General features: G+C 48.8%; 1 protein-coding gene across 1 annotated transcript in view; it reads right to left on the bottom strand.

Annotated features, from left to right (window-relative positions):
- Positions 1-2,379: 2,379 nt before the first annotated feature.
- The window catches only part of LOC138737199 (calpain-8-like), a 51,388-nt gene continuing 27,273 nt past the window's right edge, over positions 2,380-26,494 (bottom strand). Inside the window, exons 12-19 of the mRNA XM_069887853.1 lie at positions 25,065-25,273; positions 18,537-18,603; positions 13,317-13,374; positions 13,148-13,209; positions 12,449-12,535; positions 10,622-10,700; positions 8,520-8,636; positions 2,380-4,198 (exon numbers count right to left, since the gene is read on the bottom strand). Coding sequence (XP_069743954.1) covers positions 4,086-4,198; positions 8,520-8,636; positions 10,622-10,700; positions 12,449-12,535; positions 13,148-13,209; positions 13,317-13,374; positions 18,537-18,603; positions 25,065-25,273 — 792 coding nt within the window. The 3' untranslated portion in view covers positions 2,380-4,085. The remainder of the gene's footprint in view (positions 4,199-8,519; positions 8,637-10,621; positions 10,701-12,448; positions 12,536-13,147; positions 13,210-13,316; positions 13,375-18,536; positions 18,604-25,064; positions 25,274-26,494) is intronic.

The raw sequence follows: 26,494 nt of genomic DNA, 5'->3' as shown, positions 1-26,494 counted from the left end.
GGGTTAACAATTACACACATACCATGCTACTGAGGTAAGTACCTGCGTCATTTGGGGCATCAGGAGCTCGGATGACTGGCCGGGACCGGGTGGTAAGTCTGTGGGGTCAAGGCGGTCCAGGCGTTGGGACCTTTTACATGGTATTGAAAAGGTGTCACACACGATACAGCAGAACAAGATAGGAAGTGCGGATACACTGGGTGACTGGCAGGAAGCAGAGAGTGGAGATAAAAGGGGCCTTTTCTGGTTGACTATCCACAGGACTTTGTGCTGCCGGTGACTGGTGTCATCCACAGGGATCGGTGCTGCCGGTGAACAGTGGTGTCCACAGGCCTCGAAGCTGCCGGTGACCGGTGGTCTCCACAGGCCTTGGTGTTGCCAGTGACTGGTGGTGTCCACAGGCCTTGGCGCTGCTGGTGACTGGTGGTGTCCACAGGGCTCGGTGCTGTCGGTGACCGGTGGTGTCCACAGGGCTCAGTGCTGCCGGTGACTGGTGATGTCCACAGGCCTCGGTGCTGCCGGTGACCAGTGGTGTCCACAGGTCTTGATGCCGGGCCCATGCATTTTCACGCTGTCTGATAATGATCTGAAGGACGGATTTGAAGGCTCTGTGGCCTAGTTTGCGGACAATGCAAATATCGGTGGAGGGGAGGTAGAAGGTCTTAGATGGGTTGGGGGATTGGGCAAGGAACTGGCGGGTGGAGTCCAGTGAAGAGAAGTGTACGATTGTGCACTTTGGTGGAAGGAATAAGGGTGCTGGCTATTTTATAAACAGGCAGCGGGTTCAGAAATCAGAGGTGGAGAGGGACTTGGGAGACCTTGCACCAGGTTCCCTGAAGGTCAACCTGCAAATGGAATCAGTGGTAAGGAAGACAAACACAATGTCAGGCATTCATTTTGAGAGGGAGGGAATACAAAGCTGAGATGTAACACTGAGGATTTGCAAGGCATTGGTCAGGCCATTCGGGAAGGATTGGGAGCAGTGTTTGGTCCTTATCTAAGGAAGGATGTGTTGGCATTAGAGAAGGATCCAGCAGAGGTTCACAAGAATGAGTCCTGGAATGAAAAAGTTATACGAGGGGCGTTTGATAACTCTGGGACTGTACACGCTGGAGTTTAGAAGAATGAGGGGGGAGGATCTCACTGAAATCCATCGAATAGTGAGAGGACTGGATAGAGTAGACATGGAGAGGATGTTTCCTATGCAGAGGAGTCTGGGACCAATCCTCAGAATACAAAAATATCTCTTTAGAACAGAGATGAGGAATTTCTTTACCCAGAGGATGGTGAATCTGTGGAATTGGTTGCCATGGACGGCAGTTGAGGCCCCGTCATTGGGTTCAGGTCGACAGTAAAATCACAAAGTTGGGGAAACTCAGCAGGTCAAACCGTGTCTTTTATGTCGCAAAGGTAAAGATAAAGAACCGACATTTCGGGCTTCAGCCCTTTATCGAGGTGTGGAGAATGTCGGCAGGGGACTGAACTAAAAGGTGGGGGAGGAGCAAGGTCTCACAGGCAGGAGGTAATAGGTGGATAAGGGAGGGAGGGCCAACAGAAAACAGTGGAAGGGAGGGGATGGCTCTGTGAATGGAGAGAGAAGGGGGTAGAGAGGCTGGGGGAAAGGAGACAGGGAAAGGGAAGGGAGGGAGAATGGGGAATGGGCTGGCAGAAACCGGAGAGGTTGATGTTAACACCAACCGGCTGGAGAGGATCCAGACAGAAAATCAGGTGTTGTTCCTCCAATGTATGGCTGGTCTTGGTGGGACAGTACGAGACCATGCACAGACACGTGAGCATGGGAGTGGGCCACAGAATTGAAATAGTTGGGCCACAGAGGTAGATAGACTTCTGATCAGGAAGGGAATCAATTGGGATGGGGAAAAGTCATGAGATTATAGTGAAGAAGCGTGATAAATCAGTCACGATGGAATGGAGGAGCAGTCTTGATATCTAATGGGCGACTGTGGACTGGGCGGTATGGGCTGGGTGGGCTGGGTGCTATGTGTGACTGTAGGCTGAGTAGGCTGGATGGGTTGGGTGACTGTAGGCTGGGTGCTATGGGCGACTGTGGGCTGGATGGTATGGCCAGGGTGAGGGAGAGGGGCCAGTGGGTAGGAGGTGTCAGTGGAAGGGGAGGGCCCGGGGAAGGGGAGAGAACAGCCAGAGAGGGGGGTCATGGGGTGGACCTGGCTCCCTCCTTATCTCCCATTGAAGCTCACATAAGCATGGACTAGCCGACCTCTGGACCCAGTGGGATAATTGCGCATCGGAATGGAATAGTTTCCGACCTGGATACCGTCTCCAGTTTAGGGGTTCAGCCGCTGAGCCATAAGATTGACTTCCTTAAAGAAAGGTGGTGAGGAACATCCACTGTGGAGGAAAAGAGGCAGTGAGAGGGTTCGATGCCCAGCAATTAGGGAGGGTGCTGGGGGAAGCATTAGAGTGCCAGACACCAACATGGCTGTGGAAGGGTTAAGCAGGACACCAGCAGAGATGGGAAAGGGTTAGAACAGGGCACCAGCAGGGATGGGGAAGAGTTAGAGCAGGACACCAGCGGAGATGGGGATGGGTTAGAACAGGGCACCAGCAGGGATGTAGAAGGGTTTGAGCAGGACACCAGCAGGGCTGGGGAAGGGTTAGAGCAGGACACCAGCAGGGCGGCAGGGAAGGGTTAGAGCAGAACACCAGCAGGGCTGGGGAAGGGTTAGAGCAGGACACCAGCAGGGCGGCAGGGAAGGGTTAGAGCAGGACACCAGCGGGGATGGGGAAGGGTTAGAGCAGGACACCAGCAGGGATGTAGAAGGGTTTGAGCAGGACACCACCAGGGCTGGGGAAGGGTTAGAGCAGGACACCAGTGGGGATGGGGAAGGGTTAGAGCAGGACACCAGCAGGGATGTAGAAGGGTTTGAGCAGGACACCAGCAGGGCTGGGGAAGGGTTAGAGCAGGACACCAGCAGGGCGGCAGGGAAGGGTTAGAGCAGGACACCAGCGGGGATGGGGAAGGGTTAGAGCAGGACACCAGCAGGGATGTAGAAGGGTTTGAGCAGGACACCACCAGGGCTGGGGAAGGGTTAGAGCAGGACACCAGTGGGGATGGGGAAGGGTTAGAGCAGGACACCAGCAGGGATGTAGAAGGGTTTGAGCAGGACACCAGCAGGGCTGGGGAAGGGTTAGAGCAGGACACCAGCAGGGTGGCAGGGAAGGGTTAGAGCAGAACACCAGCAGGGCTGGGGAAGGGTTAGAGCAGGACACCAGCAGGGATGTAGAAGGGTTTGAGCAGGACACCACCAGGGCTGGGGAAGGGTTAGAGCAGGACACCAGTGGGGATGGGGAAGGGTTAGAGCAGGACACCAGCAGGGATGTAGAAGGGTTTGAGCAGAACACCACCAGGGCTGGGGAAGGGTTAGAGCAGGACACCAGCAGGGCGGCAGGGAAGGGTTAGAGCAGGACACCAGCAGAGCAACAGGGAAGGGTTAGAGCAGGACACCAGCAGAGCTGGTGAAGGGGTAGAGCAGGACACCAGCAGGGCTGGGGAAGGGTTAGAGCAGGAATTGAGCAGACCTAGTGGGGTGGGTGGAGGTGGGAGATTAGATCAGGACATCAGCTGAGCTGGGGAAGAGTTAGAGCAGGACACCAGGACTGGGGGAAGAGTTAGAGTGAGACACCAGCTGAGCTAGGGAAGGATTAGAGTAGGACACCAGCAGGGGCTGGGGGGAAGGGTTAGAGCAGGACACCACATGGATTGGGAGGGGAAGGGATAATGGGGATCATGACCCATGCTGGGAGGGGAAGGGTTAATGTGGGACACCACCTGGTCATCAGGGCAGGGGCAGCCAGCAGAGGCTGTGACATCCCGCCGGCCACTCCAGCATCTCACCGCGCCACTTCAATCTTCAAGGCCACTCAGAAGTGCCAGTGGTTCAAAATGCAGTAGAGTGATGGCCATTAATGCAGACACCACCAGGCTGGGAAGGGAAGGGTTAATGCAGGACACCACCCAGGCTGGGAGGGGAAGGGCTAATGCAGGACACCACCCGGGCTGGAAGGGCTAATGCAGGACACCACCTGGGCTGGGAGGGGAAGGGTTAATGCAGGATACCACCTGGGCTGGGAGGAGAAGGGTTAATGCTGGTCTTCCTTACCTCCTCTTCATTCAAACTGAGCCGTGGCCTTCCTCTGCTGACCTGGACGAACATCTCTGAAAAGGCAAATCACAACGGACCCCCTGAGCCAGTGGTGTGGTCCCTGAGTACGTTCCAATGGCTGCAGGCACAGGAAGGGCTACTGGAGCCTGGTTGATGATGGATGGGAAATTATAAACCATATCGCTATTACAGCACAGAAACAGGCCAGTTCGGCCCTTCTCGTCCATGCTGACCATTTTCTCCCACCTAGTCCCATTGACCTGCATCCTGCCCATAACCTTCCACACCTCTCTCATCCATATACCTTTCCAACTTTTCACGAAATATTAAAATTGAGCCTGCATCTACCACTCCAGCCAGAATCTCATTCCACACTCCCACTATGCTCTGTGGTAGAACGCGGTACTGTGGGCATGACCTCGCTGGGCTGGGCAGGCTGGCCCAGCGGTACTGTGGGCATGACCTCGCTGGGCTGGGCAGGCATGACCTCGCTGGGCTGAGCAGGTTGGCCTGGCAATACTGTGGGCATGACCTCGCTGGGCTGGGCAGGCATGACCTCGCTAGGCTGAGCAGGTTGGCCTGGCAATACTGTGGGCATGACCTCGCTGGGCTGGGCAGGCATGACCTCGCTAGGCTGAGCAGGCTGGCTTGTCCTCCATCCCTGTAGCTCGTCCCCGTAAGATCCCTATAATAAAGGCAGAGAGCCCTTGTCTTCACCCTCCGTACCTGCCTTGGACACGAGCCAGCAGCAAGTAGAGGCATGCTGCTTGATAAAGCCTTTGACTGCCCACTTCGTGTCTGCACGTGGTCATTAATCGCACCACAATTTATTAACCAGATTTTATTTGCAATTAGACTGGAGAAGCTGGAAACCAATCCTAAGGAACCATGGCCTGTGTCAGGTTTGATTTGTGGCTACATGTGGTTAGGCCTACATGAGCCATGAGATCACAGCAGATAGTGATAGATACGATCTTGGAGCAGTGGGCCACTGGGTGCACCAGGTGATCCGTGACTGTTAAGGGCACGATGAGGCAATGGACCTACTGCGACAGCAGTACAGAACCCCAATGAATGCCGTGTATGCCCACTACCAACTGGGCACCCGATGCTAGGGCCCTGGAGAGTACATCGATGATTTTGTAAGTATGAGCCCAGAGGACCCATAAACCCAGCAGCAATAGATATTCACCAAGTCAGATGGTTACTTAAATAAAAGTTGCTTTTAATTATCTTTAAACATGAAAACAGAATCAAACTTTATCTTATCACTATTAACTTAACCTAACAACCCCCTTCTAATTCTAAGCACACGTACATCTAATGTGTGTGCAAGTTCAGAAAAGTTCTTGGATTCACAGTCCAATCTCACTTCTCATTCCTCCAAGTTCGCTGGTTGGAGGAAATTCTTATACTGTGGACAGAATTTAACATTTATAAAGTTCATCAGGCTTTGGTGCTTGAAATGGTTACTGCTTAGGAAGGTTCTTGTCGGTTTTCAGAGAGAGATTTGTTGTTCCAGGACATCCACAACTGATTCCATTTTAATCAGCCACTTCAGTGTCTTGCCGAAGAAACTTGCCTCCTCAGGGTTCTCCACATGATAACCTCTTTCTTTCAGGTCACCACAGAGTTCCTTTTTGTTTCACTTATTTCAAGTGAAATATTAGATAGCTAGTCCTCTCTTCTTGCATAAACCACAAGGGCTTTTGACCAGGCTGAATTAAGCACTCACAACCTGTCTTCCAAAATGGGGTTTTCCAGAAGCTTGCCAGCTTGTCCTGTTCCAGTCCCAGTTGCTGCTGCTGACAGTAAAACTGCAGAACTGAATCCCCCCCCCCCCTCTCCCTCTCTCAGAGAAAAAGCCTGTTTGACTCTCTCTGCTTGGAAAACCACATGACCCTCTGAAAACAGCAAGTTCCACTCCAGACAGAATGCGGTTCTGACAAGTTCTTTCATCTGTTGCCTTTTGTAAACAACAATCCATTAGTGAAGTCTCTTGGGCACTCTCCAAAGCTTCTACAAAGGTTCTGATGCCGACATGTCTAGCATTAGCAGAGCTCCAGTATTTCAAATAAGATCTGTTTTAAAGTGTTTGTATGAGACCTACACTAAAATACCTGCCCCAATTTATCTTCCAAAAACATATCTATATTCTGTCACGTGAGTTTTAAGTCTGGCTTCACTTCTAGACTCCACTGTGTGCGATCCATGGAGGTGGCCATCTTCATGATCTCTTGGGCAGCCATCTTGGTGGCAGCCGTCCCAACGACATAGCAGCAGCAACTCGGACAGTGAGCTGCTGATGGCTTCCATCATCCTGGACTAGAGCAGACCACACCAACTGGGATGATCGATGATGGACATTGAGATAAATGGTCACAACACTGGCTGCCTGTTCGACATGGGAAGCACCAAGAGCTTCATACACCTGAACGTTATTCCATAACCGTATACCCAGACAAGTGCAAGGTAGCACTAGCCTCCCTGCAGAAATCCATGCGAGATGTGCCATGACCTTAATCGTGGGGGGCTTCAGACTGTTGAAGATGCCCTATCTCTGTGCACCCATCATAATGGGGCTGGATTTCTAGTGCCAGATTAAGGGTGCACTGATGCAGTTTGACGGCCCCCCCCCCACATCTCGCCCCCCCCCCCCCCCACTGCCAGTAATAACCAATTCCTGCAGGTACTGCCTGTCCTCCAGAACATGCCCAATCACTTTGCCAAACACCAGGCCGGGCTCCCAATCTACGGACTGGCCACCCTCTGAGTGCATCCACTTCCCCTTTCCAGAACCTCATCTCGGCTGCAAACCAGTTGCCACTAAGAGCAGGGAATTCATCAAAATGTTGGGTGAGGGCATCGTGGTGGTGGTGAAGAGTGGGGAGCAATATTGGATGGTCATCGATTACAGTCAGACCATGAACAGGTTCAGCTTATTATACACTGACCCTCTTTCCCGCACATAGCCAACATGGTGAATGAGATCGCCCAGTTCAGAGTCTTCTCCACCGTAGACCTCAACTTGGCGTACCACCAGATTCCAATTCACCTGGAAGACCTGCCACACATGGCGTTTGAACCAAACGGCCACCTCTATCACATCCTATGGGTCCCATTCGACCTCACGAATGGGGTGTCCGTGTTCCAAAGGGAGATGGACCACATGGAGGATGACAATGAACTAAAGGCTACGTATCCATACCTGGACAATGTCACCATCTGCGGCCGGAACCAGGAGGAACACGAGGAGAACCTGCAGGGGTTCCTGGTCACCTCTAAATCTCTCATCCTCACATACAATCAGAAAAACGTGCGTATTAGCACCACGCGATCCTGGGCTATATGATGGATCCCCTGACCCGAGCCATGTGGCCCCTTCTGGAATTACCTCTACCCCAGAACCTCAAGGCTTTACAAAGGTGCCTGGGGCTCTTCTCGTATTATGCTCAGTGGATCCCCAACTATTAACTTAACTTAACCCCCTTTTAATTCTAACTGCACATATAAGTAATGTGTGTGTAAGTTTAGAAAAGTTCTTTGATTCACTGTCCAATCTTGCTTTTCATTCCTTTAAGTTTACCAATATCTGTGCACAGAATTTAACATTTATGAATCTTCACCAGGCTCTGGTGCTTAAAGGTAAATGGTTACCACTCAGAAAGGTTCTTGTTGGTTTTAGAGAGAGATTCATTGCTTATTGGACACCCACAACTGATTTCTTCCAATCAGTCTTGCAGAAGAAACTTGCCCTATCAGGGTTTTCCAAATGGTAACCTCTTCTTCTGCAGGTCACCACAGAGTTCCACTTGTTTCCCTTATTTCAGGAGAAAATCTCTAGCCAGCCATTTCCTCTTGTAAGGACCACAAGGGTTTTGAACAGGCTGAACTCAGAACCAACAACCCATCTTCAAAATCGGGTTTTTCAACAAACTGCCAGCTTGCCATGTTGCAGCCTCAAAAGCCACTGTAGAACTGACTTCTCTCTCTCTCTCTCTCTCTCTCTCTCTCTCTCTCTCTCCCTGTTTGCAAAACCACATGATCCTTCTTAGAACAGCAAACTGCAACCAGACAGATTGCTGGCACTGGAATCTGTTTTTGTCTGGAAATTTGTTGCTTTAAAGACAATAGTCCATTTATTCCACAACTTCAGTCCAATTAACACCTACTTGTGAAGTCTTCACAGGCACTCTTCAAAGTTTCTGTAAAGTCACTGTGGACACGAAGAGTCTCTTTCAGAAAAGCTCTTGCATTTTAAATGAGATGTGCTTTTGTGAAGTGACCTGCATACTAAAACCCCCACAATTTATCTCTTTAAAAACCATGTTTATATATAACATAAAATATACTCTACGTTGTAACACTACTTACTGGTTGTGAACTCCAGGCGGAGGACGCAGTGGATGAAACTCTCCAGGCTCACCCTCCCGGACGAGTCACCGAACCGCAGGGCCAGGAGTTTCTGCTCTTGCTTGTTCACTGGGTAGTCTTCACGGGGGAGAAAGAGAGCAATGTGTCAGGCAGAGAGTTCACCAGCTCCATAAAGCTCATAGTGTGGGACGGTCACTGAAAAGCATCAGTCAGGAAGGCAACAGGAAGGATCAACAAAACAACATTCACCGGGGACATTGTTTAAATAAGGTTATCAAGGACCCTTTCCATCCAGCGACACAGGATCTTTGGCCCAGGTACAGGAGCATCAAAATCAGGATGCCAGGCTGGGGAATAGCTTCTTCCCATCGGCTGTGAGATTGATGAAGCCAAACAAATCATCCCCAAAATATTTATGTATGTTTATTTTAAATTACATCTGTATGTATATATACAATTAGTATGTGCTGTGTATAGTGTGTGCATGTGTGAGGCCTACGATCCGGAGAAACGCTGTGTTGTCAGGTTGTATATGTACAGCCAGACGATAATAAACTTGAAATAAAGAGAGTGGGAATGAGTCTAGCGTGCTCTGCAGGGATATGATGGACCAAACATCTTTAATCTGTGTGCTAGCTAAGGGAGGAAATGAGTCACCCTCTACCTTGCTTCCCGTCCCCTCACTCTGGACCCCAATGCGATTCTTCCTCCATCTTCCCCCCTCCCCCTGCCACAAGACTCTGGCATCTCCACAATTCTGGGAATACTTCCCTGAAAGAGGTGCCACAGGTAGATAGGGTTGTAAGGAGAGCTTTTGGCACATTGGCCTTCAGAAATCAAACAATTTGAGTTGGGATGTTATGGTAAAGTTGTAGAAGACAATGGTGAGGCCAAATGTGGAATGTTGTGTGCAGTTTTGGTCACTGAACTACAGGAGAGATATCAATAAGATAGAAAGAGTGCAGAGAAGATTTACTAGGATGTTGCCGGGACTTCAGGAACTGAGTTACAGGGAAAGGTTAAACAGGTTGGGACTTTATTCCCTAGAGCGTAGAAAAATGAGGGGAGATTTGATAGAGGTTTTTAAAATTATGAGGGGTATTGAGTAAATGCAAACAGGGTTGTTCCAGTGAGGTTGGGTGAGACAAGAATCAGAGGACCTGGGTCAAGGGTGAAAGGGGAAAGGTTTAGGGGGAACATGAGGGGGATCTTCTTCACACAGAGAGTGGTGGGAGTGTGGAACGAGCTGCCAGCTGAAGTGGTGAATGTGGGTTCAATTATGACATTTAAGAACAATTTGAACAGGTTCATGGAGGGGTACGGACTGGGTGCAGGTCAGTGGGACTCGGCAGAATAATAGCTCAAAACACAGAGATGCTAGAGAATCTCAGCTGGTCTCGCTGTGTCCATAGGAGGTAAAGATATACAACCAAAGTTTCAGGCCTGAGCCCTTCCTCAAGGTGTGAGTGAGAAAGGACAGGTGTCTGAATTAAAGGCTGGGGAGAAAAAGGGGGAAGAATGGGACAGGGGAGGAGTCCAGGCCAACAGATAAAAGGTGTTGATGGGATATGACATGAGGAAAGGGGAGAATTGACGGGGTCCAAGAAAGGAGACAGAAGGAAAAGGTGGGGGAGGGAGAGAGAGAGAAGATGAGGAGGGGGTGGTTTTAACAGAAGCCAAGAAATCTATATTAATGCCATCAGGTTGGAGGGTTCCCAGACAGAAGATACCGTGTTGCTCCTCTAATTTGCAGGTGGTCTCAGTCTGGCAGTACATGAGACCATGGACAGGCATGTTACCAAGGGAATGGAATAAGGATTTGAAGTGGGTGGGCTCTGGGAGATCCAGGCTATTGCATTGGACAGAGGTGCTCAAAGATGTGATCTCCCAGTCTGGGCCCAGTCTCTCTGATGGAGAGGAGACCACAACATAGTTCGGCATGGACCTGATGGGCCGAGGAGCCTGTATCTGTGTGGTGGTGCTCTCTGGTTCCATGGCTCTAATTCCTGGCACATGCCCGATCCCTGGAATTTGCCTTGGTGTTTGCCCACCTCAGGGTTCCAGCCAGCCCAGTGGAGATCAGTGGGGAGCCCACCACTCACCCATGCTGTGCAGACACCTGTACAAGTCCGTGAGATCCAGCAGCCCCAAGCCATCCACATCCGTCTGGTGGAAGAGATCCTGAGGCACAGGAAGGCAGAGCTCAGTGGGCGATTCTGGCCGGTTTTCTGACCCAATCACAACCAAGTCCTTCTGCACCCAGCGACCAATCGGATCTGGGGATGGAGGTAGGTGGGTGCAGAAATAAACTGATGCCTCTCAGGATTTTATACACAGTAAAATCCCCATTAACTGAAATTTAAGCAACCAGCAAACAAAAATTGAGGAAAATAAATAGTTAAAAAGTACAAAATTTTAACATTGCTCAGTTTGCCAATCACACTGCACATAATCTCAAGCAACCAGAAAATACACTTATCCGGCATCTAGCAATCCACATAGGTGCCGGATACCAAGGGTTTTACTGTACAAGGAGACAGTTGAATAGAGGGGCAGTGATCAGGTGAATGGTGGCAGAGGGTGCAGGTTGAAGGTCAGAGAGTAAAGGTTTAGAAGGGACCCAGAGGGGCACCTTCTGCACACAGAGGGTGGTGGGTGTGGAGAAGATGAAGAGTTAGAAGTGGGGACTGTCACGTGGATGGGACATCTGCCCAGGAACCTGGATTGGGACAGGAGAGATTTGGGGTCGAATGCCAGCAAATGGGTCCAGCTCATGAAGCTCAGCTTGGATGGCACGGGCTGAAGGGCCTCTCTCCATGCTGTTTCACTCTAAAGGGCACCCCCGCGCGGTGAGAAAGTTTGTCTTGCGGGCAATCCAACCTGCCCACCCCTGTGTAGTACAGCAGAGCACAGTGCAGAGGGCTGAAGAAACGCGGCAGGTCACGGGGCGTCCACAGGAAGTAGAGGCTCGCCAACGATATGGACCTGCGACCTCGGCCAAGGTAGGTGCAAAACACAGGCAGGCTCCTGAACAAAATGGGTAGGGGGAGGGGAGGAGGAAGGGAGAGAGGGGAGGAGCAGAGGCCAACAGGTCAGTGGTCATAGGTGGATATGGGTGGCAGGGTCGAAGAGAAGAAAGGCTGAGATGATGGGGAGGTGGACACTTTCTGAATGGAGAGGGAAGGGAAGGGGTGGGAAGCTAGAGGAAAGGAGGCAGAGGGAGGGGGAAGGAGAGAAGGGTTTTATGGAAACCCAGAGAAGTCGATGTTGAAGCCGTCCGGTCGGAATATTAGATGTTGTTCCTCTCATTTCTGGATGGCCTCTGTTTGCCAGTGAATGAGGGCATGGACAGACATGGGAATAAGATAGAGAGGGGGCCTAAATTTACTAGGATGTGGCCGGGACTTCAGGGACTGAGTTACAGGGAAAGGTTAAACAGGTAAGGACTTTATTCCCTGGAGTGTTGAAGACTGAGGGGAGATTTGATAGAGGTATTTAAAATTATGAGGGAGATAGACAGTAAATGTAGACAGGCTTTTTCCACTGAGAGTTGGTGAGGTACAAACCAGAGGATATGGATGAAGGATGAACGGGGAAAGGCTTAGGGGGAAATTCTACACACACGGAGAGCGGTGGGAATGTGGAATGAACATGAAGGGTTCGATTTTAACATTTAAGTGAAATTTGGACAAGTACATGGATGGGAGGGGTATGGAGGGATATGGTGCAGGTGCAGATCTGTGGCACTGGCCACACTAGATGGGCAAAAGGGCCTGCTTCTGTGGTTCTATGGGGATGGGGGTCTGGCTGGGATGAGATGTTCCCTGCTAGGGGGGGGCTGCATCTTTGCACTGACCCTGCAGTTCAGCGAGATCTCCCCTCCTGTGTCTGAATGACATTACAATCCTCCCTCCCTGCACTGATCGCACCTTCAGGGACTCCAGCTTTTTCCAGAAGTTTCTGAAACAGAGTTTGTTGAGTCTTCCTGACCCGTCAAGGTTTCCTGGACTGTCGAACTGTGGCTGTTGGTTAGGTCTCAACACAAGGTGCCCTGCAATACATTACTCCCCCCCCCCCACCCCGGCTCTGTCCTGTCCTGTCACACTGGCCTTCTCAATCTCAGGCCTCGTCTGGCACCCTCCCTTCAGCCCTCCACCCTCCACTCCCTCACCCACTCCCCACTCCCTCCCTCACTCACCAACCCCCACCCTCCCTTCAACCTCCCATCTTCTACTCCCTCAGCCACCCTCCACTCACCCCCCATCCTCCACCTCCTCACCCACTCCCCCACCCTCCCCTCATCCTCCACCCTCCATTCCCTCACCCACTCTGTCCCATGCTCCTCTCACACACATCCTTGACCACCAACCCCCACCCATTGTGCCCTGCCCTGCCACTACCTACACCCCTCCTCAGTTTATCCCCTTTCCTCCCTCCCCTATCCTCCCCCTCCACCCTTCCCCACCCATCTCCCTACCTCATCCCCTCCTTCCTCCAACTCTCCCTCTCCTCCTTCCTCTAACCCTCCCTCTCCTCCCCTCCACCTCCCCTCCATTCCCCTCCACCCTTCCCCCTCCCCTCACCCCCACTCATCGACACCTGTAGCTGACCCAGGGCCTGAAGGATACAGTGAGGAGCAGCACCATTGCTCGGCACTGGTGGAGACTGAAGTTCTCGGACACCCTTTCACCTGCCCAGAGAGAGGAGACGGGGCTCAGCCAGGGAGGCACAGAGCGTCAGGCAGGTAAACAAGGCAGGTAAACCCTCCCCCTCCAAGAACTACACCCCACCACTCACCGCACAGGAAGATATTGTTCAGCACCTGCTGTAATCCGGTCACATCCAGTTCCGCACCCTGAGGGGCAAAGGTGACATCAGTTAGAAACAGATAAAACCAACCCACTCACCAGTCCATGGGAGGTCTGTCACACTCACTCCTCCTCCCAGGATGCACACTGTCCATGGAAGATCAGGTTATTATTTAACCATGGACAGACTGCAGCACACTGTTGTGCAGAGGGACCTGGGAGTGCCTGTGCATGAATCGCAAAATGTTGCTTTGCAGGTGGCAACGGGTCATCAAATGGGACATTGTCCTTCATTGCTGGAGGGATTGAGTTTGAGAGCAGGGAGGTTCTGCTGCAACTGTTCAGGTACTGGTGAGCCACCACCTGGAGTTTAACCTGTAGGGGTGTCCTGCACGAGGATTCCCAAGTCCCTTGGCACCTCCGGATTTTCAACTTTCTCCCCATCCAAGTAATAATCTGTCCTTTTCTTCCTTTGACCAAAGTGCACGACCGTGCATTATCCAACGTTGCATCTCATTTACCTCTTCTTTGTCTGTTCTTATGTTTCTTGACCTGGCACGGTTACCCCTACCCTCAGTTTCCATGTGACCAGCCAATGCTCTACCTGTGCTGGTATCCTTCCTGTCATTCCATGGGCTCTCATCTTGTTGAGCAGCCTCCTTGTCAAAGGCCTTTTGAAAATGCAACCTCCACTGCATCTCCTTTGTCCAGCCTGCTTGTGGTTTCCTCAAAAAATTTGCAGCAGGTTTGTCAGGCAAGGTTCTCCCTTGAGGAAATCCTGCTGACTTTGTCCTATCTTGTCATGCACCTCCAGGTACTCTGTAACCTCATCCTTGATAATCGACTCTAACAACTTCCCTCCCACCGACAGGTCTATAATTTCCTTACTGCTGCAGAGTGACCTTTGCAATGTTCCAGTCCTCCATGCCAGAATCCTGGAAGATCATTACCAGGGCCTTCACAATCACTATAGCTATTTCTTTCAGAGGCCGAGGGTGCATTCCATCTGGTCCAGGAGACTTACCTACCCTTCGACTGTTTAGCTTCTCAAGCACCTTCTCTCTGGTGAGCGTGACTGCACCCACCTCTCTTCCCCGACCCCCTTGAAAGTTCAATGTCTTCCACAGTGAAGACTAATGCAAAACACTCATCCAGTTCCCCTCCCATCTCCTTGTCTCCCGTTATAATTTCTCCAGCGTCGAGTCTTTTTGTATCAGTCCAATATCTACTCTTGTCTCTTTTTCACTTTTAATATACTTAAAAAAAGGTTTTAGTCTCCTTTTTGATTTTATTTGTTGGCTTCGTTTCAAAGTTCATCTCTTCCTTCCTAATGACCGTCATTTTTACCTTCTGAACACTTTTAAAAGCTTCCCGGACCTCCATCTTCCCGCTAATTTTTGCTTCCTTGTCTGCCCTTCCTTTTGCCTTTGGCTTTGACTTCTCTTGTCAGCCACATTTGTGCCATTTTTCCATTCAAATATTTCTTCTCTTTTTGGAAGAAAAACTCCAGCTGCTGCGGCTCCTCCCTGCTAGTGTGCCTTTCCCTTCAACTTTGGCCAGTTCCCTCCCTTAGTTCCTCCACTATTACCGACACCTCAGATTTTAATTTCTCCAGGACGAATTCTGTCATATTACAATCACTACCTCCAAAAGGTTCCCAGACCTTCAGCTGGTTCATCACACAACACCCAATCCAGAATTTTCATTTCCCTGGCCTACTCAGCCACAGGCTGTTCCAAGACGCCATCCTGAAGGCCATGCGATAAATTCCTTCTCTTGGGATTCAACACCAACCTGGTTTTCCCAATCAACCTGTATATTGACAACCCTTGTGACAACTGTCACGTTGCCCTTTTTGCATGCCTTCTCGATCCCCCTCTGTAGTTTGCACACCATATCCTGGCTACGGTCTGGAAACCTATCAGTTTTTTTTACCATTACAATTTCATAATTCTACCCACAGGGATTCTATACCCTCTGATCCAATGTCTCCTCACTCCACCCTCTCTGCATGCTGTCGTGTCATAAGATCACAAGAAATAGGAGCAGGAGTCGGCCATCCTGCCCGTCGAGCCTGTTCTGCCGTTCAATAAGATCATGGCTGATCTGACCAGTGACTCAACTCCACCCACCTGCCTTTTCACCATATCCCTTAATCCCCCTACAATGTAAAAATCTATCCAACTGAACCTTAAATGTGTTTAATGAAGTCACCTCAACTGCTTCCCTGGGCAGAGAATTCCACAGATTCACTCATCTCTGGGAAAAAGTTTTTCCTCATCTCCATTTTAAATCTCCTCCCCTGAATCTTGAGACTGTGTCCCCTAGTTCTGGTCTCACCTACCATGAAAACAATTTTCCTGCCTCTGTCTTATCAATCCCCTTCATAATTTTATATGTTTCTATAAGATCTCCTCTCATTCTTCTGAATTCGAGTGAGTATAATCCCAGATGATTTATTCTCTCCTTTTAGGTCAACCCCCTCATCTCCGGGATTAACCTGGGGAACCCCCTCTGGCCGGCCTCCAAGGCCAATTTATGGCGACCAGAACTGCACACAGTTCTCCAGGTGCGGCCTCACCAGGACCTTGTACAGTTGCAGCATGACCTCCCTGCTCTTGATTTCAATTCCTCTAGCGATGAAGGCCAACATTCCATTTGCCTACTTAATAACCTGTTGTTCCTGCAACCCAACTTTTTGCGATTTATGCACAAGCCCTCCCAAGTCCTTCTGCACTACAGGATGCTGCATTTTTTCACCATTTAAATAATAATCTGCTCTTCTATTTTTCCTGCCAAAGTGGATGACCTCGTATTTACTAACATTGTACTCCACCTGCCAGACCTTTGGCCACTCACCTAACTTAACTAGATCCTTTTGCAGCCTCCCCACATCCTCTGAACAACTTGCTTTTCCACTCAATTTAGTATCATCCTCAAACTTGTCTACATGACACTCTGTCCCCTCTTCCAAATCATCTCTCTAAATGGTGAACAGCTGCGGGCCCAGCACCGACCCCTGTGGCCCCCCACTTACCACTATCAGCCAATCAGAAAAGCATCCATTTATCCCGACTCTCTGCCTTCTGTGTGTTAACCAGTCCTCAATCCATGCCAATGCACTTCCCCTAACTCCATACATCTGTATCTTATTGATAAGTCTCTTGTGCGGATACACTATGTATAGTTCCCAACTGTGGTCATCTTTCAGCCACAACTCAGGGACGGGCACAATGTCAAACCTGCCAGCTTCACTACAAGATCATCAACCTTATTTCTTATTCTGCGACCATTTAAATATGAGGCCTTTAGTGCTGTATTCATCGCCCTTTTCAATTTTGTTTCCAGATTTCAGATTTATTATCAGAATACATACAACCCTGAGATTCTTTTTCATGTGGGCGAGGCAGGGGTTTTCCTTCTCCCAGCTTCTTCACCCCCTTCCCTCTCCATTCACAGAGCCACCCCCACTTCCCCTGTTTGCTGCTGTGCCCTCCCTCCCTTCTCCACCTATTACGTCCTGCCTTTAGGACTGTGCCCCTCCCCTTACCCTTTTTATTCGGACGCCTGCTGACATTTTGTTCATACCCTAAGCCTGAAACGTTGGTGATGTATCTTTACCTTTGCTACATAAAGGACACTGTTTGACCAGCTGAGTTTCTACAGCTTTGTGTGTTTACTTCAACCATGGTGTCTGCAGACTCATGTTTTACTGCAGAATTACTACTTACTGGCAGGTGCAAAAAAAAACTTTACACAGCATATACATGTAAACAAATAAAGAAATGGAAACAAATTGGCTGTGCAATACAGAGAGAAAAAAAATTAATAAAATGCACAAGAGTCCTTAAATGAGTCTTTGATTGAGTTTATGTGGTGATACACCACTAGCCGACTGCAGGGAGCGACCCGTGTACCTGCAGGAAGAACACGGGAGGACAAGGCAACACCTGGGTGGCTGTCAGTCAGCCAACCTGAATGGACCAAGCCCCACCCAGTCAGCTGCCAATCACCCTCCAGGATATAAGCTACATCCGGCCCCTCGAGGTCAGTCTCAGAGCCAGCACAGCTACTCTCACAGCCAGCCCTGTGGAAGTTTATGTTGAATAAAGCCTGTAGAACAGACTTTATGTTTTGTGTGTTTGCTTCTGTTCAACAGTGCGCCACAGTTTGTTGACGAGGAGTCTGATGGTGGAGGGGTAGCAGCTGCTCCTAATCCTGGTGGTGTGAGTCTTGTGCCACCTACACCTCTTTCCTGATGGCAACAGCGAGAACAGAGCATGTGCTGGTTGGATCCTTGATGATTGCTGTTGCCCTCCGACAGCAGCGTTCCCTGTAGAAGTTCTTGACAGTGGGGAGGGTTTTGCCTGTGATGTCCTGGGATGTTCTCTACCTTTTGCAGGCCTTTACACTCAGGGGCATTGGTGTTCCCACACCAGACTGTGATGCAGCCGATCAACAAACTTTCCCCAGACCTCTACTGAAATTTGCCAGTATTTCCGATGTCATCCTGTTAAAATCCTTACTTGTATACTTGCACTTTTACCTGATTGACTGCCTATCCCTTCCTCACAATCTCGCTACACAGTGTGTCGGCTTGTGTATCCTCTGCCCTATTCTCTGCCTCCACATTTTGATTTCCATCCCCCTGCCAAGCTACCACTGCCATCAGGTTCCTGAATGATCAATGATCCACAGGCACTGCCTGACTGACTTTTCGTGCATTATTTTTATTTATTGTTGGAAGATGGTTTATATGATGCTGTTTCAAAACACTGAATTTTGTGACTTGATCAAGATAATAAAGTCTGATTCTGAAACTCTCCCCAACACCTCGAGCAAACCTGCCTGCCAGGATATTGGTCCAGTTCAGGTGCAGCCCATCCTTTTTGTATAGGTTGGACCTTCCCCAGAAGAGACCCCAATGATCCACAAATCTTCCCCCTGCCCCAACTCTTTAGCCACGCATTCATCTGCCACAACTTCCTGTTCCTACCCTCTCTGGCCCATGGCACAGGCAGCAATCCTGACATTACCACCTCTGTTTTCAACTTCCTAACAGATGGGGCTACACCCAGCGCAAGTGGGAGGGCAGAGGCGTCAGTAAAGGCGCCCACTGCCCTTGCCCTGCTACCTGGATCTACTGAGCGGGCCGGCTTTCCATGATCCCCTCTGAACGATAACCCAGAGGCAACGGTTTAACACTCACCTGGGCATGCTGATCGAATATCTGCTCCCACACACTGTAGTCATGCTGGCTCGGCTCTGGCGACGAGCTGTGGACAGAGACTGAGAGATCACATGACCACAGGCGAATCCTCCACACAAGGACTCACCATCAGTATGAACCCCCACCCCAATCCCCCACACCAAGACACATCCCCTGTAACCCCAGTGGGATATAAATGATGGAAATGTTCCCTGCTGTTATCCGAGTCTTGAATGGTCTTCCCAGTAATTCAAGATGGTGCCCCTACGCTGTTTAACTCCTTAACACTGGAATTTTGTCTCATGGTAACACTGCTTTTATTCTTGTTAGGTAGTTAGGAGTAGCACGGTTAATACCAGTGACCCGGGTTCAAAACCAACACTGTCTGCAAGGAGTTTGTATGTTGTCCCCGTGTCCTCCACCCTCCAAAAAATACAGGGAGGGTAGGGGCATTTGGGCAGCAGAAGCTCATGGACTGGAAGAGCCTGTTACCACGTTGTGTTTCTAAATGTCACTTTTAAATTACCCAGCGCAGCAAGATGGGTTCTCATTACATTCATAGACCATGATTACAGTGAAAAGGAAGATCAATCAGCACCAAACAAGGGCAGCACGACAGCACTGAGGTGGGGTTCATTCAGGAGTCTGGTGGCTGTGGGGAAGAAACGAAGCTTGTTGGTGTGCAATTCCACACTCTTGAGGCTTCTCTCCAACAGGAGGAGGGAGAAGAGAGTGTTTCAAGGGTGGGACGGATCATTCAGTATGTTGGCTGCCTTTCCAGGGCAGTGCAAGGTGTAGATGGAGTCAGTGGAGGGGAGGGATGTTTGCGCGATGTTCTTAGCTGCCTTCCCCACCTTTCACAGCTTCTTCTGACCTTGAGCAGAGCAGATCCCGTCCCACGCAGTGGCGCATCCAGCAAACAGATCCTATCTCATGCAGTGCCGCATCCAGCAAGCAGATCCCATCCCGTGCAGTGGCTCATCCAGCAAACAGATCCTGTCCCAAGCAGAGACGCATCCAGCAAGCAGATCCTGTCTCAAGCGGTGGTGTATCCAGCAAGCAGCTCCCGTCCCACGCAGTGGCTCATCCAGCAAACAGATCCCGTCCCAAGCAGTGGTTTATCCAGCAAGCAGCTCCCGTCCCATGCAGTGGCCCATCCAGCAAGCAGTTCCCGTCCCACATCAACCTGTTTGACCCAGGTCAGGATATTTATTCTAAAAAGGCTGAGGCCATCCCCTCTTTCAACCAGCACCATTGATTTGGATAAGGGGGTTCCCCTTTTCATTTGTATTGCAAATGTTGACTTGCCTGGATGACGTGAAAAACATGGTACCCCATTAAACAATCCAGTTCATCAGACGGACACGTCACTGTCCCTACATATCACAAGGACTCCCCACTCAACCCAAAACAGGCCACTCAGGCCCTCCATCCTGCTGCCCTGATTCAGTGAGACAATGGCTGGTCCAAACCTGGCCTCAGCCCCAGTTTCCCACCCATTTCCTTAACCGTGGTCGCTCATGTAGTTTAAATGTCTGTAAACACTGACCACTCTAATTTACAGTAACAATTCTACCAGATAGAGGAGCAGAAGTCAGCCCATCGAGTTTGCCCTGCCATTCTAATCATGAGCTGATCCGCTCCCCCACTTGGCCCCACTCCCTGGCCTTCTCCTCATAACCCTTGATGCCCTGACTAATCAAATACCTGTCAATCTCTGTCTTAAATATACCCAATGACCTCACTTCCCATGGCAACAAGTTCCACAGACTCACGACTCTCTGGCTAAAGAAATGTTTCCAAATCTCCGTTTTCAATTGACACCCTTTTATCCTGAAGTTATGCCCTCTTGTCTGAGAATCCCCTGCCACATTGACTGTCCAGCCTTTCAGCATTCAAAATGCCTCTATGAGGTCCCCCTCATCCTTCTATAACCTTCCCCCTTGCTTTCCCAATCAACCCCACCCCCTAGCTTTCCTTTATCTCTCTCTGCCCCCACCTCTTCCCCTCCCCACACTCTCCATCTTCCCATCAGCACACCCACTCTCTCCAGCTCCCACCTCCCTCCCTCCCCTCCTATCAGAGAACACCTTGCTCAGCCCTCGGCCTCTGCCTCCTTTCCCCCTCCTGCCTGCCAACGTCCCCATGATTTTATTCAGGCTCTGTTGCAGTTTAAATGTCAGCTTTTCTCTGCCTCTAATGTATTCCGGTGAAGAAGGGAGATGGGCATGCTTGCCTTTGGAGGTTGGGGCCTGGAATTTCAGAGTTCGATTGTACTGCGACAACTTGACAAAACCCTGATTAGACAGACTGGGCTTCAAGAATTTGGGTAGCATTCAACAGACAATATTTGTAAATTTATTAACTTAATTCATGCAGTAGAAGGGAATAAAGCACCAACAGTAGCAGTTGCTTTAGACGCAGAGAAGGCCTTTGACAGAGTAGAATGGAATTATTTGTTTAAAGTATTGCAAATATTCAGTTTACCGGAGAAGTATATTAATTGGATTAAAGCATTATATAAGGGACCATTAGCGAAAGTGACAGTAAATGGACATGTATCAAAGCAATTTAACTTAAGCAGGTCAACACGACAGGGATGCCCACTATCACCTTTATTGTTTGCGTTAACTATAGAACCACTAGCAGAATTGATAAGAACAGAAAATAATATAAAAGGAATAAAAATAAAAGACAAGGAATATAAAATCAGTTTATTTGCAGATGATGTTATAGTATACTTAACAGAACCAGAACTATCAATAAAAGAATTATATAAGAAATTGAAGGAATATGGAGAAGTGTCGGGTTAAAAGATAAACGTAAATAAAAGTGAAGCAATGCCTATGAATGATGCGGATTTCTCAAAATTTAAGAAGGAATCACCATTTAGATGGCAAATGCAAGCAATAAGATACCTAGGTGTACAAATAAACAAAAATCTCGGCCAATTATATAAACTCAATTATTATCCACTAATGAAAAAATTACAGGACGATTTAGAGCATTGGAAAGATTTACCATTAACACTAATAGGAAGGATAAACTGTATTAAAATGAACATTTTTCCAAGGATATTATACCTATTTCAGGCATTGCCAATACAACTGACAGAGAAATTCTTCAAGGAGTTAAAGAAAATAATAAGGAAATTTTTATGGAAAGGGGGGAAACCGAGGATAGCACTAGATAAATTAACAGAATGGTATAAACAAGGAGGCTTACAACTGCCAAACTTTAAAAATTATTATAGAGCCGCACAATTAAGATACCTATCAGATTTTTATCAAACAAGGGAAAAGCCAGATTGGACTAGATTAGAATTAGATAAAATAGGGGAAAAGATACCTGAACACATATTATATAAATGGGATGAAAAATTGGTACAACATAGAAGTTCTCCAGTATTACATCAAGTATTACAATATTTGGAAGAAGATTCATGTAGAAAGAAATAAAACAAATTATCAATTACCAAAACTAATATTGACGCAAAACAAGTTACTCCCTTTTACAATAGATAACCTTTCCTTTAGAGAATGGGTGAAAAAAGGGATTAAAATAATAGAAAATTGTTTTTCAGGAAATAGATTATTATCCTTTGAACAAATGAAAGATAAATACAATATAACTCAAGATACAGCGCTGGCATATTACCAATTGAGATCCTACTTGAAGGATAAATTAGGAAGCAGTTTGAGTTTGCCAGAGGGAAGTAACTTTGAATATGTGATTACAGATACAATGATAATCAAAAGATTTATAACAAATATGTATATTAAACTGCAAGAAAAGGAGAATGAGGAAACAAATGGTAAAACTAAACAAAAATGGGAACAAGATTTAAATATAAAGATAAAAAAGGAAACATGGGAGAAGTTATGCTCTGGAACGATGAGAAATACAATAAATACGAGGTTACGTATGATACAATATAACTGGATACACAGGCTATACATTACACCTCAAAAGTTAAATAAATGGGACCCAACAGTATCTGATAGATGTTTTCGATGTAAAAAAGAAATGGGAACAACAATTCATGCAATCTGGACATGTGAGAAAGTAGAAAAATTTTGGGAAGATCTCAATCAGATATTAAATAAAATAACAGAAAACAATATACCAAAGAATCCAGAGATCTTTCTCCTAAGTAACATAAAAAACAAAGAATTTGGAATTGATTTGGAGGATGCACAAAAAAGATTTGTTAAGATAGCTCTAGCCGTAGCAAAAAAATGTATTATGTCAACCTGGAAATTGGAAGATAATTTGAAAATACAACAATGGTATATAGAAATGAATAAATGTATTCCATTAGAAAAAATAACATATAGTTTAAGAAATAATATTGAAATATTCGAACAAATATGGGAGCCTTACATTAAACACAATAGCGAAAACCTACCGGGGACAATCACTACCTAAGTTAATGGAAGGAAAAGGAAATGAAAAGAATGGACTCAGTGGAATTTCTGGTGTATTTTTATTGAATGACAACATTGTCTGACTAGTTTAATGTATCCTAGATTTATACCTTAAATGGACGGGAGGGGGGAGGTGGGGAGGGTGGTAGGGGAGGAGGGAGGTGGGGGGGAGAAAATGACATTGTATATGTGTGAAAAGGAAAAAATGTGTATCATGGTTAATGTGATTTATGGTGTGAAAAATAAAAAATTATATAAAAAAAAAGAATTTGGGTAGCATTCTGGTCACCATGCCGTCGGAAGGCTGTGGTTGTGTTGGAGAGAGTTCAGATAAGACTCACCCTGACATTGCTTGAATTGAAGGACTTAAGTTACAGGGAGAAATTAGACAGGCTGGACTTGTTTCCCTGGAGTAAAAGCAGAGGGGGTGGTGGGAGGGGTGTGCGAAGGAGAGCCATGACAGACGAATAAAATTATGAGATATGGATAGGGGATAGAATGGAAGGGAGAATGGGAAGAGAGGGGATGGAGAGTGGATGGAGAGGAGGAGGGATAGTGGTAAGGGGAAGAGAAGGGAGGGAGAGTAGGGGGATAGTGGTAAGGGAAGAGAGGGGAGGGACAGGAGGGGGCTAGTGGTAAGGGGAAGAGAGGGGAGGGAGAGTAGGGGGATAATGGTAAATGGAGGGAGAGAGGAGGGGGATAGTGGTAAGGGGGAGAGGGGAAGGAGAGGAGGGAAAGATAGAGAGAAGAAGAGAGACAATGGGAAGGAGAGGATAAGGAGAGGAGGGAGAGAGGGATAGTGACAGGAAGGGAGAGAGGAGGGAGGGATAGTGATAGTGAGGGGAAGGCGGGATAGTGACGGGAAGGTAGAGGGGAGGGAGGGATAGTGACAGGCAGGGAGAGAGGAGAGGGAGGGATAGTGACAAGGAGGGGAGGGGGATTGTGATGGGGAGGGGAGGGGATAGTGACAGGAAGGGAGAGCGGGGAAGGAGGGATAGTGATGGGAAGGTAGAGGGGGAGGGAAGGATAGTGACAGGAAGGGAGAGGGAGGGATAGTGACGAGGGGAGGGGGATAGTGATGGGGAGGGAGGGATAGTGATGGAGGGAGGGATAGGGACAGGAAGGGAGAGAGGGGAGGGAGGGATAGTGACAAGGAGGGGATGGGGATAGTGATGGGGAGGGGAGGGGATAGTGACAGGAAGGGAGAGCGGGGAAGGAGGGATAGTGATGGGAAGGTAGAGGGGGAGGGAAGGATAGTGACAGGAAGGGAGAGGGAGGGATAGTGACGAGGGGAGGGGGATAGTGATGGGGAGGGGAGGGAGGGATAGTGATGGAGGGAGGGATAGGGACAGGAAGGGAGAGAGGGGAGGGAGGGATAGTGACGAGGAGGGGAGGGGATAGTGATGGGGAGGGGAGGGGATAGTGACAGGATGGGAGAGGGGAGGGAGGGATAGTGACGGGATGGGAGAGGGGAGGGAGGGATAGTGACAGGATGGGAGAGGAGAGGGAGGAATAGTAACGGGATGGGAGAGAGAAGGGAGGGATAGTGACGGGATGGGAGAGGAGAGGGAGGAATAGTGACGGGATGGGAGAGGAGAGGGAGGGATAGTGACGGGATGGGTGAGGGGAGGGAGGGATAGTGACAGGAAGGGAGAGGGGAGGGAGGGATAGTGACAGGATGGGAGAGGGGAGGGCGGGATAGTGATGGGATGGGAGAGGAGAGGGAGGAATAGTGACGGGATGGGAGAGGAGAGGGAGGAATAGTAACGGGATGGGAGAGAGGAGGGAGGGATAGTGACGGGATGGGAGAGGAGAGGGAGGGATAGTGACAGGAAGGGAGAGGGGAGGGAGGGATAGTGACAGGATGGGAGAGGGGAGGGAGGGATAGTGACAGGATGGGAGAGGGGAGGGAGGGATAGTGATGGGATGGGAAAGGGGAGGGGGGGATAGTGATGGGATGGGAGAGGGGAGGGAGGGATAGTGACAGGAAGGGAGAGGGGAGGGAGGGATAGTGACGGGAAGGGAGAGAGAGGAGAGGTGAGTTGGAGGAAGGGACACACACACACACACACACACGCACCAAGGGAAGGAAGCACCTTACCGCTGGTGTTTGGCCCTCTGGTAGTAGACGCGGAGGAGGAAGTCTCCAGGCTCGTTGGGGTACTTTGTGCTTGGAACCATGATATAGGTGCCAGCACCCAGCTGGTAGGTGTTGCTCACCTCCCTGATCTCCATGTAGTTCAATCCTGGCATCAGCGGTGGGTGCATGTTGAAGAAGGTCTGCGGCAGTTTCTGGTTTTGCACCTGTACCTGGGACAGGACGGAATGAGTCAGAAGGTGCACCTGATGGGAGTCTATTCGGCGCTTTCCCATCACTATGGCATAGGGAGGCTGTCTGATCTATCCTCTCCATCCTCACCTCAGAATCACATTAATTCCCATTCATCCCATCACAGGACAAGGCTCTGACATAAGGGACGTACACTTGACATCTGTCCGTTGTGAGTTGAAGCCACAGCTCTCTGTCCATTCCAGTTCCTAGCAGAACATTCCCATCCATCCTTCACCCTCATGCCATTCACCATTTCCCACCAGTCCTCTCTGACCTACTGCCCCTCAATGACACCCTAGGGTCAATATATGACAGGTGTAACTCATCACCAAGGCACAGGGATGTGGGAGGAACTGTGGCTGGGGTGGGGGGGGGGGTGTGGGAGAGCATGAAATCTACACACAGACAGCACCTGATGTTGGAATGGTATCTCAGAGTCTGGAGTTCTAAGGAGGCAGGATTTCCTGATGTACGTCTGTCCATGTGGTCTGTCCATGTTCCTGTACATCGAGTAACATTAACTGGGCAATTGGTCTGTTCACGTTCCTGTACATCGAGTAACATTAACTGGGCAATTGGTCTGTTCACATTCTTGTACATTGAGTAACATTATCTGGGCAATTGGTCTGTCCACATTCCTGTACATCGAGTAACATTAACTGGGCAATTGGCCTGTCCACGTTCTTGTACATCGAGTAACATTAACTGGGCAATTGGTCTGTCCACGTTCTTGTACATCGAGTAACATTAACTGGGCAATTGGTCTGTCCACATTCCTGTACATTGAGTAACATTAACTGGGCAATTGGTCTGTCCACGTTCCTGTACATTGAGTAACATTAACTGGGCAATTGGTCTGTCCACATTCCTGTACATCGAGTAACATTAACTGGGCAATTGGTCTGTCCACATTTCTGTACATCGAGTAACATTAACTGGACAATTGGTCTGTCCACATTCCTGTACATCGAGAGTAACATTAACTGTCTGTCAACACTCCTGTGGTATTGGTTGACAATGTCATTAATTGAACGTGCTGTGTATAAGAGTTAGGATGTTGGATACTTTGAAACAATTATTATAACCGTATTATGAAACGTAGAGTAGACTTTTAAATGTTTGCTGTGAATTACCCTAAGAAATGGATATTGGGACCCCCACCCAGACAGGTCAGCTGCAACTAACAATGTTCCAGACAA

The sequence above is a fragment of the Narcine bancroftii genome, chromosome 6, assembly GCF_036971445.1.
Source record: "Narcine bancroftii isolate sNarBan1 chromosome 6, sNarBan1.hap1, whole genome shotgun sequence".
In the NCBI taxonomy this organism is placed as follows: Eukaryota; Metazoa; Chordata; class Chondrichthyes; order Torpediniformes; family Narcinidae; genus Narcine; species Narcine bancroftii.
This window is presented reverse-complemented; position numbering and strand designations above follow the sequence as displayed.